The sequence below is a fragment of the Manacus vitellinus genome, unplaced genomic scaffold (genome assembly GCF_001715985.3).
Source record: "Manacus vitellinus isolate BGI_N305 unplaced genomic scaffold, ASM171598v3 scaffold_83_pilon, whole genome shotgun sequence".
Taxonomy (NCBI): Eukaryota; Metazoa; Chordata; class Aves; order Passeriformes; family Pipridae; genus Manacus; species Manacus vitellinus.
This window is the reverse complement of record NW_021940836.1, coordinates 547911-567717: the sequence shown is the minus strand read 5'-3', so window position 1 is coordinate 567717 and position 19807 is coordinate 547911. Positions and strand designations below refer to the sequence as shown.

The 19807-nt window shown below is 40.4% G+C and overlaps 1 protein-coding gene across 1 annotated transcript; it reads left to right on the top strand.

Moving 5' to 3' along the window:
* The first annotated feature begins 2833 nt into the window (after positions 1–2833).
* FKBP4 (FKBP prolyl isomerase 4) lies at positions 2834–18435 on the top strand. Its single transcript, XM_018085583.2, has 9 exons — positions 2834–3001; positions 4344–4486; positions 8828–8948; positions 9521–9677; positions 10707–10797; positions 11145–11228; positions 11925–12110; positions 12629–12868; positions 16409–18435. The coding sequence occupies exons 1-9, from the start codon at positions 2893–2895 to the stop codon at positions 16505–16507; spliced, it is 1230 nt and encodes a 409-aa protein (XP_017941072.2). The 5' UTR covers positions 2834–2892; the 3' UTR covers positions 16508–18435.
* The last annotated feature ends 1372 nt before the right edge of the window (positions 18436–19807 follow it).

Genomic DNA, 19807 nt, shown 5'->3' with positions numbered 1-19807 from the left:
GAGCGGCTGCTCCCCTTTGTAAACTGGGAAGCCAGGCGATAAGGGCGGCAGAATTTATACCGTGAGGGGGAGTTGCGCGAACTTCCTCTGTCAGACGTCGCCTCTTTCCATATCTCTAGAAACTTCCTCGGTCTCTGCTAAAACCTGTAACGATCCTTAGTAGCGTTATTCGATCGCAGTAAAATTTCAGTATTCAGAAGAAAAAAGTGGCGCCACAGGAAAGGCAAAATTCTGGTCTTAACCTTTAGAGCCCTCTGGCTTTAAATTTTAGGTTCGTCACAGAGGTGCCGTCTTCCATTCAGGAGGGGTAGCTGAGACCAGACTGTAGATTTTGTCTTCTATACTCTTTCCCATCTTTCCTGCTAGCATGCTTTGGTGAGAATTTCTGTTTTTTGCACATAGCACAATAATCAGGTCAGAGTTCTCGTCTGCACGGTTGCCCAGAAGGTACTTGTGGGTCTCCCACAGCTCAGGTCCCTTGAGCACGGTGGAAGGCAGTGATCGTCTGCCTAATCCATGCAGTACCTACTTTAGATGATGCAGCAGCAGGTGTTTGGGGGGCGTTTTTGGTTTTTGCCTTTTTTTTTTACTTCAATTTTTTTTAAGGAGGGGAGTAAAAAATACTAGCAAAATAACTGAGGTGGTGAAAACCACAGAGAAGGTGAGATGGTGAATTGATAAGCAAAATGCTGTAGAGGTCATGAACTCCGGCCTTCATGGATTTTATTTTGCTAGTAATTTTTGGAGTGCCGAATGCACCCATTGAAACTAGGGGTCTAGCTCTGAACAAACCTACACCAATTTTGTACTGGTATCGTTGCACTGATTCCAGGAGTGTGCTTATTTGTTCATTAGCTTTGTATCAGAATACTATCCACAAGTTTTTACCTGATACTGCTGAATGTGCTTGCACTATTTCTAGTGTAAGTATTTAAGTTTAGAAATGAACTATTTGAAATCCACAATATGAACTGGAAAATCCTGTTTCTCCATATGAAAGGGAAATGTAAACCTTACCGAAAATAGGTTTACCATATTGAGTCTATGAAAAAAGTGAAACTTGAGTCTCCTCAAAATGCAATAATTGTAAAAGAATAATACTGTATAAATAATGAAAACGAGATATTCACTACTGTGGGGTACCTTGGTATGACACTACAAGAATATGGTATTGGGAAAAGCTTAGTAAACTTGCATTAAATGTAGTTACTTTTTCAAAAGCCTTTCAGACTGGCTGCCTTAAAATAAGTAGTTTGGATCCACTTTGTATATATATATAAGCATTACGTAGATTAGGTTGATTACCAGATTCATAGGGTTCTTTTCATTGGTCTCTGTTTGCTTATCTCTCTGAGTGGTTTCTTGAAGTGTCGACTTCCTTGGAAGAGATACCAATAGATCAGTTTTGTCATGCTAATAGCTGCTGTAGCATGATGCAGTGCAGAGTAAAGGGATGGTGTGCTGTGTGAGGTCAGGCATCCTTTTTCACATTGAGCATTCTCACCTTAGGAAACAGCAGGTAGTTTTTTTTTTTCCTGGATTTTCTTCATTTGTGGATTTTTTTCTTTGTTTTATGAATCCAGTGAGGTGCTTTCAGCTCGTTAAGAGTCTGACAGAAACTGCCGACATTGCCTTGGCTTTGGATGGAGAGTACTGGCATTTCAGTTGTATAGTTGCAGGGATGGTGGGAGGCAAAGTAGGAGTTTGACAGTGGTGGGTTGTAAGAAGTTAAAATTTGTGAAGGAGACTCCCACAGGTCTGCTTCCTTCAATGAAAAATGTGACTGGTGTAGAAATATGACACTTGTATAGCTTTTCTTTAAAGAAGGGATGCCAATCCATACTTTTGAGTAAGTGGCCTTGAATAAATGTTTATCTTGTATGAACAGTATGTTTTCCAGGTCTCCACGATCCAAGCAAATAGGGTCCTCCATTTTTGCCTAGCTGAAGGAATGCACAACTTTGGCTCGGAGCTAGATGGTTTCAATTGGTATTGGAGAAAATTCAAATCTGAACTTCAGGAATCACGTTATGGGCAAGGCTTCGCTTCCTTGCCTATGAGATATGTCATTATTATTCTCTATTTTTGTGTGAATTTCAAATGAACATCAGAGAGGTTGGCCAATCTTGCTTTTTGGATAGTGTAGATGTAGTTGATACTGGTCCTGCTAGGCGTGCTGGGGAACCTCTTGAGAAGATCAGATCCTTGCAGCTGTATGTGAGATGTGCTGGCAGTCCATGTCAGAGGATTGCAGGGAGACAAAATTAATGCAATATAATAATTTTTAAGTACTACTCTGTAAGCTGATAAAACTGACCTGCTATGTGGTGAGATTCTGTTAACCTTTGTTAAACTGCCTGGTTTAACTCAAGTAATCTGAGATTACACGTTAGTATAGATTTTGTATGAAAACAACCACCTTGTTTTCTTGTGTAAATGCTTTGCCTAGAACACTGAAGTGGGGTGTTATGATAGAAAGGGGATGAAGCAAATACTTGAATCAAGCAAAAAACCCCTGCCTAATACTTTACCAGTTTGAGTTTCAAGAACATTTAAAATCTAATTGAGCAAAGGTAAGTGACATGGCTAACTATAGATGCAGAGATCTGTAAGCTGGTGCCAACTGTTGCCAATTAAGTTCTCGTATCACAGCACAGCCATCTTGAGGTTCTGCATTTGCAGCACTGCTAATCTGCAGACAGAATAATCAATCCATTTCCAGATAACTGAAATAAACCTCCAAATCCTTTATCTACTGAAGACGATAATGCATGCATCTAAGTAAATGGACTTAATGTCCAATAGGCAGACTTAGTTTCCATGATCTTAATGCTGTTTTCTTAATGTTTTTCTCAGGTTGTTAAGAGAGAAGGCAGTGGGACAGAATCTCCAATGATAGGTGATAAAGTGACTGTCCATTACACAGGATGGCTTCTTGATGGCACAAAATTTGACTCCAGTCTGGACAGGAGAGACAAGTTTTCATTTGACTTGGGGAAAGGTAATACCTTGTGTTTGGTATTGATCACTTTTGCTAATAATTGAGGTAGGATTTCATGGCATGTGAGCCTCCTTTGCCTTTTGAAGTTACTACTTAAACTTGTTTTCAGATTTTGTTCTCTCAGAGTGGCCCAGTCAGAATGTCTTTGAGATTTTTCTGAATGAGAAAACTGTGTAGCCCCTTGAGGCCTGATGAAGAATTCATAGGCCTCAGACAAAGCACCCCAGGGGAGCAAATCTGCCCTGAAGTGTAGTGACAAAGGGTAGTTAAATATGCCAGAATATGCATTTTGTTGGTTGGTTTTTTGTTGATTTTTTTGGTTTGGCAGACTCCAGTCCGAGGGTATTTAATTGTGACCAGATACTGGGACAGGGTGCACAGAAGCAGCTGTCAGCTGCTGCATGATGAAATATACTCCCTTTTCCACAAAATTCCCAAATTAACCCAAATATGAGTCTTTGAGCAGTGCAACTCTTCATTATCAAAATCCTTTATTTTTTGAATGCAAAAATCCAAACATCCTTGTTCCAGCAAATCTTATTCCTCAATATTACATTTTCCCTGCTGCTTTTAAATAAATGGATACTATCTCTTTTCTTAAAAAAGAGATTAATTCATTGTACTGAAATTTGAGATATTAAGCGTACCTATTAATACAGGATTAAGAGCCTGCTTGATCGAGTTGAAAGGAGCAGCAAGTAGGAGAGCTTGAAAAAGAGCATTTTGTTACAACTTCTGTTCCTTTTTGGCTTCAGAAGGAATACTATTTCTATTTTCCTCCCCCTTTTTGTTACAAATGTTTGTAACTGTTAGTTACCACTGGTGCTGCTCTTTGCCAGCTGATAAAGTACAGAGAGAAAAGGCTGTTGGTTTGGATTGTTTTCAAAACACGAGCAGGCAATCTCTCGCCCTGAGCCCTGAGACCTTCCTCTCGGAAGAGTTTATTGTTACTTCCTCACACTTGAGACTGTGCCAAGCACTTCAGCCTGTGTCTGTGTTCAGATGACTTGTATTCTCTCTAAGGAAGGGAGCACAGGGTCCCTGCCCCTGGCAGGTTGGAACTAGATGACCTTTCAGGTCCCTTCCAATCCAACCCGTTTTATGATTCTATGAAAAGAGTTGCTACACCTAGAATGAAGAAAGATAGCGAAATTTGGGTCCCAGGAAACTTTAGAATTTGATTAGGCTTAAAACTGATGTAGGTAGATGAGAGTGAGCACAAGTCCTTCAGTGTTTCTGCTGTCTTAGCTTCTGTACACTAAAAGTGATGATCCTGAGTTTCAGCTGATCGTGCTTTTCGTGTATGCCTTGCAATCATGTGATTGACATTTGACTTGCATAGGTGAGGTGATCAAAGCATGGGACATTGCTGTGGCGACTATGAAGATTGGTGAAATCTGTCGGATTACATGTAAACCAGAATATGCCTATGGCTCAGCTGGGAGCCCCCCAAAGATACCTCCCAATGCTACACTGATTTTTGAGGTAAGTGAGAGACGGTCATTAAAACTGTACACTTGAAAAACAAGCAAAAGTCATATTTTACAGTAGAAAATGTGTGATGCAATATGCTTTCAAAACTGGGTTTTGAAAGGATTGTTAGGTTTTCTAAAGAAAACAATATGGTCGATTTTGGGTAGTGTGGGCAAAGTTTTAGTCTGGCTGCTACTGATCTGCAAGAGCTTCGGTTCCTTTTTTTTGGGCATTTTTAAAATACTTGAATGGTTTCCAGTGTTCAGTTTTAATATTAGTTATGGAATGATTTGCAGTAGGAAAGAGAAGGCTGGGAGGGCGGATGGACTCTGAAGTAGTTGAGAAAATGAAATGGAGCCAGTTATTTCTCTTAACCTCACCAGGAGAGGAGAGAATTTGTCTCCTGCTGATCTTTAAGTCACTCCCCCAAACCTCTTCCCAAAAGAGTATGGAAATAGCAGCTGTCTCTTGTGTGTTATTTCAACAGCAAGAATGGTTGCTCAGAATGCTGAGACTTGTGTTTGATTTTTTTCCATGGAGAATGATACTAAAGCTGTTTCTGAAGCATACTCTGACAGTCTCAACAGAGAGGATATATTTTTCCTACTGTTGAAACAGTTCAATTTTCCAACAATTACTTTAAAATAAATTCTACCTGAAAGAAGGCAGATTCTTTTTAAGTGGGATTTTTAAAATTACTTTGCTCTAAAATACTTAATCCATTGAATGGTCTCCTATGTTGGGGGCATACAGAAAGTTTTAAAACTCGATGATTGCTCAAAGATTGAATGTTTTATCTAATATCTGAGAAAGGTAAAAATAGCTCATGGAGTATTTAGATTTTACTGGAAACAATAAGCATCTGTTAAAAAGGGTAAATTATGCATAGAATCATAGAATTATTTAGGCTGGAAAAGACCTTTAAGACCATCTAGTCCAGTTTAAACCTAAAACTGCCAAGTCCATCACTAAACCATGTCCCCAAGTACCACATCTACACCTAAATACCTTCAAGGAAGGTGTCTCAACCACTTCCCTGGGCAGCCTGTTCTAATGCAAATATCCAATCCAAACCTCCCCATTTCCTCTTGTCCTGGGACTTGTTACCTGGGAGAAGAGTCTGACCCCACCTCACTACAACCTCCTTTCAGGTAGTTGTAGAGTGCAAGAAGGTACCCCTTGAGCCTCCTTTTCTCCAGGCTGAACCCACCTGCAGTTCCTCAGCTGTTCCTTATAGAACTTACTCTCTAGACCCTTCACCAGCTTTGTTGCCCTTCTCTGGACATGCTCCAGCACCTCAATGTCTTTCTTGCAGTGGGGGGCCCAAAACTGGACACAGGATTTGAAGTGTGGCCTCAGCAATGCCCAGTACAGGTGGACGATCACTGCCCTGGTCCTGCTGGCCACACTATTTCTGATACAAACCAGGATGCCATTGACCTTCACATAGTTGGATATTGTATTTGTATTGCATTTGGATAGTGTATTGGCATTTCTTTTTTTTTTTTCCCCATGGACTAGTGAGTAATAGGATTAAAGACGTATTTTGTGCAGAAGGATTAAAAAAATAGTACTAGTATAGGTACTGTCACTAAGGGATGACAACTTACTCATTTTAAGTACATCAAAATTAATGCCATTATTTCTGTAGTTGGCTGTTGAAAAATAGTATCTTGTAAAGCTATTGGTAAACAGCATTTTCTTATGTATAAATCTTAAGTTTCTCATGGCTTACTTATTGGATCAAACTACAGGTTGGAGTGCTGTGTGCTTCACAGGTATGCTAGTGATACTAAGTGTAATCAGGACAGGATACAAGGGGGAGAGAAAAAACACTGAGCTGATGATTCAAATCCAGGCTAGAAGCTCAAGACCTTGTACCTTTGCAGCACAATGGAGCATTCTTAAAGGCTTAGGATGAGTACACAGGATGTGCATGGACAGTACAAAGCAGAGAAGCTTTCACTGCCCTGCAGTGAGATAATACCCAGTGTTTTGATAAATAAAAGTATGAATCAAAGCAAGACAGGATTTGTTCCATGAGACTATTACTGAGTCTATCTGAAGTAGTCATCCAGGTTATTCACTTCCCACTGGGTTTTTCTTAATGATGCCACTCTGACCTCTCCATCATTTTCTGGGTAAGCAGTGTTTCATTCATGATCCTTAATATCCCCTAATGCCTTCCTGAGCAGTAATGTTAAAGGAATAAAGGGAGAAAGAAAGAAAAGCACTGAAGCTGCCTATGATGGTTTTGTGCTTCCCTAATAAAACAGCCTGGAGCTGACTGGCTGCAACAAATATATAGTGCTGGATGTGTCCTGATTGGGGGTGTGGCTTGGAACTTAGATCTAGAAAGTTTTTCTAAGTGTTATTAGGTAAAAGTAATTTCTGACTAGTATGACTCTCAGGCACTTAGTCTGTTAAGTTTCCACTTTTTTAGTTTTGCTTCTATGTTTCGTTTTTATTATTTGAAACAATGTCAGCGTGGGTCCTTTGTAATTGCTTAACACCATACCAGAATTTTGTACAAGTTGCCTTAAAAAGGACCCTCTAAAACTTAAATTAAAAGATTTTGTATCTGTGTCATCTCATCAGCATTTCTTTATGATCTGAAATAATGGACATCCTATGATTTGGGTTTTTTTGATCTGGTGGTGTTTTGTTGTTTTGGTTTTTTTTTTTTATTTCCTCATGATTGTTTTTGCAGAACAGTATAAATAGGTAGATTATTCCATAGAGTACTGGTGTTCAGTTTTGGGAGAAACAAAAGGGACAGATATACCTGTATGGCCATCAGTAGAATGTTCAGGAATGACTTAACATTTTTCAGACAGACTGAAGAGAAAGACCAGAATATTATTCATTACTAGGAGTCCATCAAATAAAAAGTGGAAGTACTCTTTGTGTTGGTGGATATTCAATTCCTTTTACATTCCAGGTATCTTAAGTCCAGTGTGAGGAACCTTCACAGCATTAGCCCTGAACTTTTTTTTTTTTTTTAAATGAGGTAGTCTAAACAATTCTGATTATAATGGCTTGCTCTTTTGTGCTGTTTTTACTATTGTTTTACTCAAACATGGAATACAAAATATCTTTTAATTCATTTCATAGCAACAACAAATATGTTTTGTAACTAGACTATTTTTCCATCTCATCATGGTACTCCCACATGAAACTATGATTTACATTAGAGACTTGGGAGGGCATGTGAAGATTCAGACTGGATAGCTATTTCCTACATTAGCACTAGCTCTTAAAAATTCCAAACAATTTATTGCAGCAGGGAGTTTAGATTAAAGGTGGGTCAGATCATGGGTTTTTTTGTTTTATCCTTCTTCGGGAAGTTTTTTTTTTTTTTTTCTGAAATGATCCCACAATACAAAATGGTACAACAAGACTAGAAGGGAAAATGTAACAAGTAAAAAGATAACTCTGTCTCTGTTCAGGCATGCAAGGGAGAATGCACAGAAGTTTTGAAACTACTGTCCTGTGGCACAAGAGTAGGAGGATGAAGAAATGGGTAGGGAATGGCTGAAGTTGGAAAATATATTCTTGAATTTGTTTTAATGTTTCAGAACAAGCATTTGGAATCAGTTAAAGCTCCATTCCAAGCACTTTAAAGTTGATCTCAATTTGACCATTGATGAAATTAAGGGTATAATCGTGAATTAAGGATAAGAATTACATCTTCGTTTTATTGTCCTGCTCCTTTTGTCCTTGCCTTACTTAAAAACCTTGGCCCATGGATGCAGTGACACTACTGGTGGTTCTACTTGACTGTAGAGTAAGAAGGTGGAACGGCTGATCAGTGTGGTAGCACTGCAGAGTGGCAAGTGAGAGTAAATTCTTCCTGCCTTAATGTGTCCAAAAGGTATTTTCCCTCATATTAGAAAAAAATCAAACCTCAACCAAAACCAACTACCCATAGTTTTGCTTGCAGACAATGGCAAAAATAGTATTAAAGAAGCCAATAGAATCTTTTTTTTTTTTTAAGTAAACTCTAAGCATTGTGGCTCATATAAGCTTTATTCAGAAGCCAGGTTTACAGTCCTTTAATTTAAAGGATCTAATTTTTAGTATTGGGAGACCAAGATTGGTGGAGAAAAAATAGCTGAAAAGGCCTGAATATAACCTGAAAGTTGAAATTCTTCAATAGGTTTCCGTCTGGGATCTACTGGTTTCCATCCAATATCATCTTCAGAGCCTTGGCTATCCCATATCTTACAGGACATTAACTAAGACAGTGACTTCCTGCATAGCTGTAGTTTCAAAGATCACTGTAGAACAAATTCTGTGGGTTACTGTATTGGTGTAGTGAGAATAAATGCAAGATGTTTCTTCCCTCCACAGATAGAACTTTTTGAGTTCAAGGGGGAGGACCTCACTGATGAAGAAGATGGTGGCATCATCCGGAGGATCCGTAAAAAAGGGGAGGGCTACTCCAAGCCCAATGAGGATGCACTCGTAGAGAGTAAGTTTGTTGTTACACGAATAGTAAATGGGTTTACCATGCGGGATGGCAAAACCTGTTTCACAATCTACAACTCCTTGCCCTGAGAGAGAGGAATACGTGGCTTTTCTTTCCTTTATCAAGTAACTTAACAACCTAGAGTAAGATTTCATTCTCTTATTTCTAGCAAGGTTTACATTTTCCAGCAGCAGCTGTGTTCTTTCAGCGATACTGAATCTGTTAAAGTGCTTATCTGATCACAAAAGATTGATGAGTCTACTAAAGTATTTCCATTTGCTGAGGAACAAGAGGGGGATCGTTCTGGGACCTGTTGTTGGAATGGAAAAAACAAACAGATGAACAAAAAAAAGGGGTTATTAAATTTAACAGCAGAAGTTCTGTTTCCTGCCAGTAGCCACCATGCATAGGTAGCTGTTAAAAACCACTGTTTAGAAGGAGGCTTTGGCACTTCGTATGTGCTACCTGCCTATGTAGAACTCCCAGTGTACTCCTGTGCTACCTCCCCATACCATATATATATATATGTATATATTCTGATTTCAATCTGTGTTGTTCTATTTTTTTGTTACTAGTCCAGTTTGAAGGCCGATACGGAGATCGTGTTTTTGACAAGCGGGAATTGCGGTTTGAGATTGGGGAAGGTGAAAACTTTGATCTTCCTCATGGTCTGGAGAAAGCAATTCAAAAAATGGAGAAATCGGAGGAATCCGTGTTCTATCTTAAACCCAGGTACACTTTCCCTGATCTTTTGATACTTGAAGGGCCTATACTAAGAATCTGGCAAGAATTAAGTGCTTTGTTATAACACTTTTCATTTTTTTCGGTGCTGTGGTAAAAACAGGTGTATGAGAAGTATCAAGCTAAGATTGCTTTGCCACTTCATAATGAAGTAGTAGCACTACAAAAGAAATAAGATTTACTTAAATCTCTATAGTGTTGATCTCTGTGAATATTTAAAAAAATATTGTCGCTCTATAACTTAGATTTTTGCGGTCCCTCTTTGTTAGTACTTACTGTATAACAGTGCATATATAGTCCTAGACATAAGCAGAATTTTCTCATTACAGTGAGAACACATCTGAAATGGATTTGCACAGATTGTTTTCATCAAATGTTAATTTTAATTTCAGTATTTATTAAGTTTTTTAAACTTGAACTGGACCTGATAAGAGCAGAAAAGCAAAGCAATCTGATCTTGAGGGTTTTCCTGCTAATATGCAGCTTCTTACTGGAGTTGCTTCACAGAACCTTTCTGTAGGCATTTCCTGTTTATCAGTTCATTAGCAGTATGTTAAGTGTACATCTGTTCACTTAATCTTAGTATTCATTGTCTTTGCTTTTCTAAGAATAGTACTAAAATACAGGTGCTCTGAAGGAAACGCTCAGTTTCAGACCATGAATATAAAGCAAAATGCATATAACTTGGAAGCTGGTTGTTTTGTTTGGGTTTTTTCTTTATTGGAGAGATAACTTGCTTTTCCTTCACCTAAGCTAAAAAAAAAACATAATAGGAACTGGTAAGAGCTAAATGAAATCAATGCTAGGTTTCTCTTGCTTTCTTCTACCTTGTGCTTGCTAATTTTAGAATCGTACCAAGAATTCTTGAAGTCTTTGTCTTGTAATAATGATGTATGGGCATCCCAGATTTGCATGGGGTTTTTGTCTTCATCTTCCTATGTAGAAAATACAGCTGGATGGACAGTTCTGAACTGTTGTCTTTGTTTGTTTCTCCCTCCCCACCCCACACCCATCTTATAGCTATGGCTTTGGAAGCACTGGGAATGAGAAATTTCAGATCCCTCCAGATGCAGAGCTGCAGTATGAAGTGAAACTCAAAAGCTTTGAAAAGGTAGGAACAAGAGATGAAACCCCAAAGAGATCCTGGATGTGGAGGGAGGAGGACGAGTGCAGCTTAAACAAGGACAGTGGAATCCTTGAATGGTGATCTGAAATAAGGAGGCTACTGTTGCCAGAGACGATGACACACTGGAGCTCTTGGCTGAAATGGCCCTTATTCTTATTGGTTCACTGTCCATTGCCGTCTCTCGCGCTCTAGGCTGGTTTCCAGCAGCAGTGCAAAGCTCTGCAAAGCCAAACCTATCTCTATCTCACTATGGGAAGCAACATAGCCACTTGATTTCCTTAGAAGTTGTATTGTTGTACTGAAGTTGACTTGAACTATTCCTTTTTGGGTAGGCTAAGGAGTCTTGGGAAATGAACACGGATGAGAAGTTGGAACAAAGCTCCATTGTGAAGGAGAGAGGCACTCAGTACTTCAAGGTAAGTTACAGTCCCCAAGTAATAATAGCATTTCTTAGTCCATGTCGTGAATTGATAATGATGATTACAGCTTCTGTCATTTCTGAGTGGTGTTCATGGTATTCTGTGAGATTTTACAGTGAGAACTGGAGGGGAAGTTGTCTGAAAAAAAGAAACTCAGTTGGATTATCCAAAGAACTGACTCTGCAGGGAGTTCTCTGTTAAAGCTGTTTGCTGTACCTACAGATAACTTTGGGGCATACATGGAATCGTAGCAAGGTTACAGTATTTAAGTTTCTGCTGTGGGATAGTGCTGTGAATGAAAAAATTAATTTGGGTAGATATTTGTGAAGAAGCTGTTTCAAGCAACTTAACCAGCTAAAGAAAGAGTTTCCCATTATTTTCATAACACATTATAAAAATGCCTCATTTTCCTTTTTCTTTGTATCAAAAGTCGAATGTAAGGTGGGAGTTCCGAGTGAAGTATCATTGCTGGCATATATCCCTAGTTTTAGTGGGGGACCAGTAGGTATTCCTAAGGATATTCTGATCCTATGCAGGAGTGGGTTTCAGAGGTAGTATGTTTTTGATGATAGAAGTTATTTTCTGATCAAATATTTTTTTTCAGATCTATTGCTCGAGGTAAGCAGAAGGGGCAAGAGGGATATAAAAGTTACTGTGATGAGCTGTGTGATAATTGAACTGCCTTGTTTACAGGAGGGAAAATACAAGCGGGCAGCATTACAGTATAAGAAAATTGTGTCGTGGCTGGAGCATGAAGCAGGACTCTCCGATGAGGAGGAATCAAAAGCCAAAAGCTTGAGGCTTGCTGCCCACCTTAATCTAGCTATGTGCCATCTCAAGCTAAAGGAATACTCACAGGCTTTGGAAAACTGCAACAAGGTAGTAGCGATTTATTTATTCTTAAACTGTCAGACTGCTTGTGCAGTTTATCTTCTGCTTTAGAAATCTGACAAACAACAGGCCATGTGGTGTTGGGCTTTTCTTATCAGCTTGCATTTGGATGGTACTGAATACACTAAAAATACCTAACAGATTTTCAATTACTTTTTTAATTACTGTCCACATCTTTTTCTAACTCACTGCTACATGGAGAATATTCAAGTGTTTAGAAATTAGAAACACTTGGTGAAGGTAGTCATGTTGGCATACATCTTTCAAAGAGCTGAATTAGAGCCAGGACTAAGTCTTAGACTTGCTGGTTCTCTGTCAAATAACCTACTATATTCATTCCTCTTTGTACTAACTTCTACTGTATTCTACTTACATTACTAGTAAGCCCTGACAAGACTCTTGAGTCTGTATCAGAAGATACAGTTCCTAGCAGTCTCTGGTGTTCTGAGGTTTTATAAAAGAAAAATCACTCTTGTGTCTGGTTTGGTTTTGTTTTTTTAATGCAGGCACTGGAATTGGATAGCAACAATGAAAAAGGCCTCTTCCGGCGTGGAGAAGCGCATTTGGCTGTCAATGACTTTGAGTTGGCCCGAGGAGATTTCCAGAAAGTGATACAACTTTATCCAAGTAACAAAGCTGCCAAAGTGCAACTGGTAACTTGTCAGCAAAAAATACGGGAGCAGCATGAGAAGGAGAAAAAGATGTACGCCAACATGTTCCAAAGGCTTGCAGACAAAGACTTAAAGGTAAGTAACACCGCTCCAGAAGACTACAAGAGGTGGTGTCGTGTTAGACAAGGAATAGTAGTTTAGGTATTCAGCTTACTTCTTAGAACAGATAATTATAGCAGGAGAATACTCAAGTAGACTCATTTGGGAAGCAGAGGTTGAACTCAAAATAGCCAGCAGTCAAAATTATGAGGCCATCTTGTTTGAACAAGAAGCTAGCAGTACCAAGCACTGCACAGAATGCTTTTACTTATTTCAACTGAATTTGCGACAGACCAGTGTTAATCAGAAAGCAATTGAAGTGATGAGATACAAACATGATAATGTTCCAGTTAAAAAAGCACCTTTTCTCCTTGAACCAATTGTTCTAAAGAACAGGCTGTTCTGGTGCCTGGGTGGCCTGTCTAGTGAGACCTCATGTCTGCCATACAGATGGTGCTGAGCACCATCTTGCTTCTCATGGAGACATTAAGAAGTGATTGATGGTCTCCATTTCAAATGTCATAGATTGATTATTCTATGAATGGATGGTTTTCATAATAAGCATTCACTAGAACTTCAGTAAATACTAGTTCAGTTAATAATGGCAGTATGTGGATACGGGGTTATAACAAGATTGTATCAGCTAGTAAGAAACATTCCAAGTTGCTAGTGAAAATCACATATCCTAAGACAATGTTGTTTCTTTTCCTTAGATCTGATGGTGCGGAAGGACTAGGTAGACCTGTAACTTCTAAGATAAATCTGGGATTTACATCATACTCAAATTGCCTCAGTAACATTGGGGAGTGCAGAAGCTTGCATCTTGTGAGGTTATTTTCTCAGATCTTTGCGTCTACCTTTCCAGAATACGCATGGAGAATATAAAAAATTGTTAGATGTTGGTATGTTAATTACCTGTGATCAGCTGTGTCATTGAGTCTTTCCAGAGGCCTGGTGTCCTCAGATGAGTGTATCCTGACAGTTCATTCATCTCAGACTGTCAGCTGACAATTTCCTACATGAAACACTTCACAACCATCTCTTTTTTTTTTTTTTCTGGCTAAGGCAGCGTGGTGTCAACAGTCCTTGCTTATTGGAGCTTGGAAGGAACTATTTTGTATTTCTAGATATACTGGTGTAAAGCCACACAGTATCTTAGTTTTCGTAGGCTTTAATGAAAAAATCTCAGGAAGGTAAAGATACAGCAACTAAACTAGAATTATTTCACTGTTAGGCATCTTCACTTTTGAAATGGCAAGGTTTAATTGCCAGCTGTCAGACTCTGTTGTGAAGGTTCCTTTCAGCTAGCACAGCTGCTGGGAATCTTGCTTCCTCCTCTAGATGTGGGACACAGCAAGATCTGCTGTTGAGGGAGGAAGAGTGGGTTGCTGAAGCAAGCGTAATATTCTTGGCAAAAGGCAGTCTCACAACCTTTGCGTTGCAGGCTGTTTGGGATACTGGAAAGACATAGCACTTAGTTCCAGTTTTTCTATCTGCTTGGGTTGAATCAGCCTAAAGCCATAAAATCCTTTATGTTGGAATCCTACTGACTGTAAATGAAAGATCTCAAACAACAACCTAACACTGCCAAGTCCACCACTAACCCACGTCCGTAAGAGTCACATCTACACCTAAATACCTCCAGGGATGGTGACTCAAGCATTGCCCTGGGCTTTCTGTGAAGGAATTTTTCCTGATATCCAATCTGAGCCTTCCCTGGCACAATTTGGGGCCATTTCATCTTGTCCTGTCACTCATAGCCTGGGAGAAGAGGCTGACCTACACCTTGCTACACCCTCCTTTCAGGTAGTTGTAGAGAGCCTCCTTTTCTCCAGGCTATACACCTGCAGTTCCCTCAGCTGCTCCTCATCAGACTTGTGTTCCAGACACTTCCCCAGCTCTGTTGCCCTTCTGTGAACTTGCTTCAGCACCTGAATGTCTTTATTGAAGTGAGGGGCCCAAAACTGGACACAGTACTTGAGGTGTGGCCTCAGCAGTGCCCAGTACAGGTGGACAATCACTGCTCAGGTCCTGCTGGCCACACTGTTTCTGATACAAGGCAGGATACCATTGGCCTGGTGAATTCTTCTCAACAAGTAAGTTGATCTTGGGAATGTGCATTGTTTTTTTTGTCTCCAAGCCATCTGGCCTACCTTAAATGGATATAATTTTATATGAAATGGGATTGCTGGAACTGTAAACTGTAAAGGATGCTTACTCTTAGGTCAGTCTTGAGGTCGTTTTCTTGCATGAAAAACTTGTTTTCCTGTTAATGCATTTATAATTTTGCTTTACTCTAGCTCCAACAGTTTCTCCATTAGTGGTGGTAGTAGAACATCAGGGTTCTGAGGAAGTTTGGTTTGTTTATCAAATATCTTCCACTTGCTAAGAGGGTAGCTTGGACCATAGTTCTGAGATTCCTGACACTGCATGTCTTACACTCTGTTGAATTCACCAGCCACTCTTGCATCAGTAGTTCCTTTCATGAATTCAAATAGTTCACGTATGTAAAGTGTGGATTTTTAAAGGTCAGGACGTTTGTCACCTTATTTTAAGCCCAGGATTGCTAGCTAACAGGTTTTCTGTGGAGAGAAGACTTGGTTCTTGTGTGCTTTACAGAATGCTTCTAAGGACGAAAGGTTGACCTTTGATGCCTGGATGTTCTTTTAACTGGTTTCTTGTTGCAGCCAAGTTGATGTAACATTAAAGGATTGTGCCTCTTTTTCCCCTCCTATTCACCTCTCCCAGCACTGCATGCTTAAGACTTTGCTTGGTTTTGTCTGCCAACATCATAATAAAACAGATGGTTCAAGGTACTAGGCTGGCAGGTGGAATAGCAGTTTCATTGCACTAGTTTTTGAGATAAAAAGACCAAGACATTTTTACCTCCCTTTACTGTGTTTGAAAATTATTGCAAGGCTAGGATGTGCTGGATATGTCCTATTGAAAAACCTAACCTTGGACCCCTGCCACATGGCTCTCTGCCTTCTACCTTTATGTGGACTGGAAGATGCAGCAAGGAGAGGGCTTTAGAGCAGCCACCTTGTCAGATCATATTTTCTTCCAACTAAGCTCTCACAGATGACATCCAAATCACTGTTGTTGAGTTGAAGTCACTCTTCATGAAACGAAGTTGTCCAACGAAGATAGTTCTTTACGTGCTGAGCCCAAGTGTGCCTCATACAGACTGGGGGGGTGGGGGTAGGCTATGGGAATGGCTAAAAATTAATCACATTGATATTGAAGCAGGACAAAAGCAGTTCTGTGCAGAAGCTTTGTAAATGAATTTTAGTTAAGACTTTTCTAAGAAAGTGTTGTATGGCAAGCGTGTGCAGGCATTATGAATCATAACCACCTAATATCAGTATTATATCTCAGCCTCTTCTAAACAGCATCTGGTTTCTTAGTTGCATGAAAAATGAAAAAGAAACTTTTAATTTCTCTTGGCTGAAGCTCCTACTATATGAATTCAGTCTTGCAGAGAAGACTAGGTTTCCTAGTGATGAGAATCAAACAGTGTTTGTGCTAGCAGTTTTGTAATTATATTAATATATTTTCTTTGTTTCTCCCCTTTAGTCAGCTGCTGCTCTTCAGACCAGCCACACTGAAGATGCAGAAATGAAAGATGAGCAGAATGGAGTTGAAGATAAATCAGAAGCTGAAGCAGAAGCATAAAAACAAACCCTATTCCATTAGTTTTGTAAATGAAAGAATTTCCAGTGAATTAGACCTTTATTTTTCTACCTGGTTGGATAGTGGCTTCAAGGGAGCAGAGGCTGAAGCCACCATGCCACAGTCAGTTACAGCTTTATGTGGCTGTTCAAGAAGCTGAATGGCAGCATAAATCCAGTTTAATCCTAGTGACTTTATTTATTCATTCAGCCTCTGTTACTGTTTGGGTTCTGTCTGGATTTACTCTGCTTGGTTGATTTGCATTTTCATAGAATCATAGAATGGCTTGCGTTGGGAGGGACCTCAAAGATCATCTAGTTCCAACTCCCCTGCCGAAGGTAGGGACACCTTCCACTAGACCAGATTGCTCAGAGCTCCATCCAGCCTGGCCTTGAACACTTCCAGGAATGGGTCATCCACAGTGTCTCTGGGCAACCTGTTCCAGTGCCTCACCACCCTCACAGTAAAGAATTTCTTCCTAATATCTAATCTAAACCTACCCTCTTTCAGTTTGAAGCCATTTTCCCTTGCATTGTCGCTACTTGCCCTTGTAAATAGCCTCTCTCCATGTTTCCTGTAGGCTCCCTTCAGGTACTGGAAGGCCACAATTTGGTCATTCTGAAGCCTTCTCTTTTCCAAGCTGAACAATCCCAATTCTCTCAGCTTTTTCTCATAAGGAGAGGTGCTCCATCCCTCTAATTGATGGCCTCCTCTGGACTCATTCCAATGGGTTGATATCCTTCCTTTGCTGAGGACCCCAGAGGTGGATGCAGTGCTCCAGGTGGGGTCTCACCAGAGCACAGCAGAGGGGCAGAATCACCTCCCTCAACCTGCTGCCCACGCTGCTTTTGATGCAGCCCAGGATACAATTGGCTTTCTGGGCTGCCAGTGCACACTGCCAGGTCATTTCCAGCTTCTCATCCACCAGCACTCCCAAGTCTTCTCAGCGGGGCTGCTCTTGGATGTGTTCATGCCCAGCCTATACTGGTATCAGGGCTTGCTTCAACCCATGTGCAGCAACTTGTACTTGGCCTTGTTAAACCTTGTGAGATTCCCATGGGCCCACTTTGCGAGCTTGTCCAGGTCCTTCTGGATGGCATCCCATCCTTCAGGTGTGTCAAGTGCATCATTCGGCTTAGTGTCATCTGCAGATTTGCTGAGGGTGTACTCAAACCCTTCAGCTATGTCATTTATGAAGATATTAAATAACACTGGTCCCAGTATGGACCCCTAAGAGACACAACTTGTCACTGATGTCCATCGGGACTCTGAGCCATTGACCACTACCCTCTGGATGTGACCATCCAACCAATTTCTTACCCATCTAACAGTCCCACCCATTGAATCCATCTCTCCAATTTAGAGAGAAGGATAATGTGATGGACTCTGTTAAAGGCTTTACAGAAGTCCAGATAAATCCCATCTGTAGCCCTTCCTTTGTCCACTGATGTAGTCACTCCATCACAGAAGGCCACTAGGTTTATCAGGCAGGACTGGTCCTTGGTGAAGCTGTGCTGGCTGTCTTGAATCACCCCCGTTTTCCATGTGCCTTAGCATAGCATCTAGGAGGATCTGTTTCATGATCTTCCCAGGCACAGAGCTGAGGCTGACAGGTCGGTAGTTCCCATTTTGTCATTGGTGTTTGTTTCTTTCTGGTTCCAGCTTACTTGAATCCCAGGTTCTGCTTTCTACATTTATTTCCTTCTCTCGAGTAATCAGCTTTTTCCAGGAGTCCTCACATGAGACTTCAGAACAAATTGGCACTCCCAGTTCCGCCCTAGGGTTGCCCTCTTTCCCCATGTTCAGTAGGGAGTCCCTTCTATTAAATATTGTAACCTTTCTTGTATGCCTCCTCTTTGCAAATTGCTGAAGGTGAAGACTGAAGTCACAGCTTAAGTAATAAAGCTCCAATTAAACTCAAGAAAACTGAACTTTTCGTGGGTTTTTATTGGAATTTGCACAGAACTGAGAGAATTTACTGTCCTTTGGTCATTCAGTGTTTTTTTTAATCCACATAACCAGTGTCTTGATTATTTTTCTGTGTTGTTTGTTCATTACCATAGAAAATTCCCCCAATATTTGGTAAAATATTTACACATGTATTTGCAAGAGGAAAAAATATGTTGGTGAAAACTTCAAAAAGCAAGTCTGTAACCTATGTATAGAGCTTATTATCTGTTCATTTTGCTACCTTCCTCTTTGCCCCCCCGTGTTGTGGAACTGGACCAGAGGAAAAAACCCACAATATTTATACCTAAAAGTGAGTGGCTTTGAAGAGAAAGTAAGTGATAATGGTTTACATATTACAAATACTTCTAAATCCTAACGAACTACAAACTCCTGAGTGATTCTAATGTCTGCTTATCCCCATCTCACAAGAAAGCTATTACTTGGTATTCTGCTTCTTTCTGCAGTTTGTGTGTCTTGTTTGGGGCTGGGTGTGCTTTTGGGTTTTGTGGGGGCTTTTTGCTGGGGTGGGTTTTTTGTTTGTCTGCAGGCATGGAACACAGTACTCAAACTCAGCTGTTCTGTTTATCCTGTCGTGTAGTGTTAAACTCAGCATCTCCAGTGTCCTGTTTTGAGACCATTCTAGCTGCAGGGGCACTCTTTGCCTGCTCTGCAGAAGGAAGGTAGATAATCTGTTCTTTTCAGATGAAAAAAAGTGTTTGTTGTTTTGGGTTTTTTTATGGTGAGAAAGATTTGCATGGCATGCAATGGGCTGGAATTGTGTATATATTGCAGAGAGTATCTCTGTTTTAACATGAATTACGTTAGAAATCTTAATTTGAATTCCCAGTCTCCCTTCCTGAGACAGAAATACTGTATAAGTGCTTACTTATGGGGTTCTTTGGGGCTGGGGGGTTGCCAGTACCTGCTCCGCAGCAGTGCCAGGAAAGCTGGGGCACTGCAGCTGTAGGACTGGACTGTCACCAAAATGGTAAGAGCTGCTTGACACATTGCACTGGGCCAGAGATAATAAATTCACCACCTGCTGCTGGGCTGTCTGGCTTAGGGAGCTGTGAGCTGCACTGCTCTGCACAGTGTACACAGTGTAGCAGTGCCCTACGCTTCAGTGGTGTGGGGGGGGGATAGGAGAAGAGAGGCAGGATAGAGTGTTTGGTAGATCATCATGTTTAAGGAAATGCTGATTTGATTTGCCTAATAAAATCTTAGAGCTGCCAGGTAATACAGGTGTTTTTCGTGAGTTCTAACTTGATAGCAAGAGCCGTGTATATGTGGAAAAACTTGTACCAAAGCATTATTGCCTCTTGTGGGAAACAACACAGTGTGTGTCGACTGGAG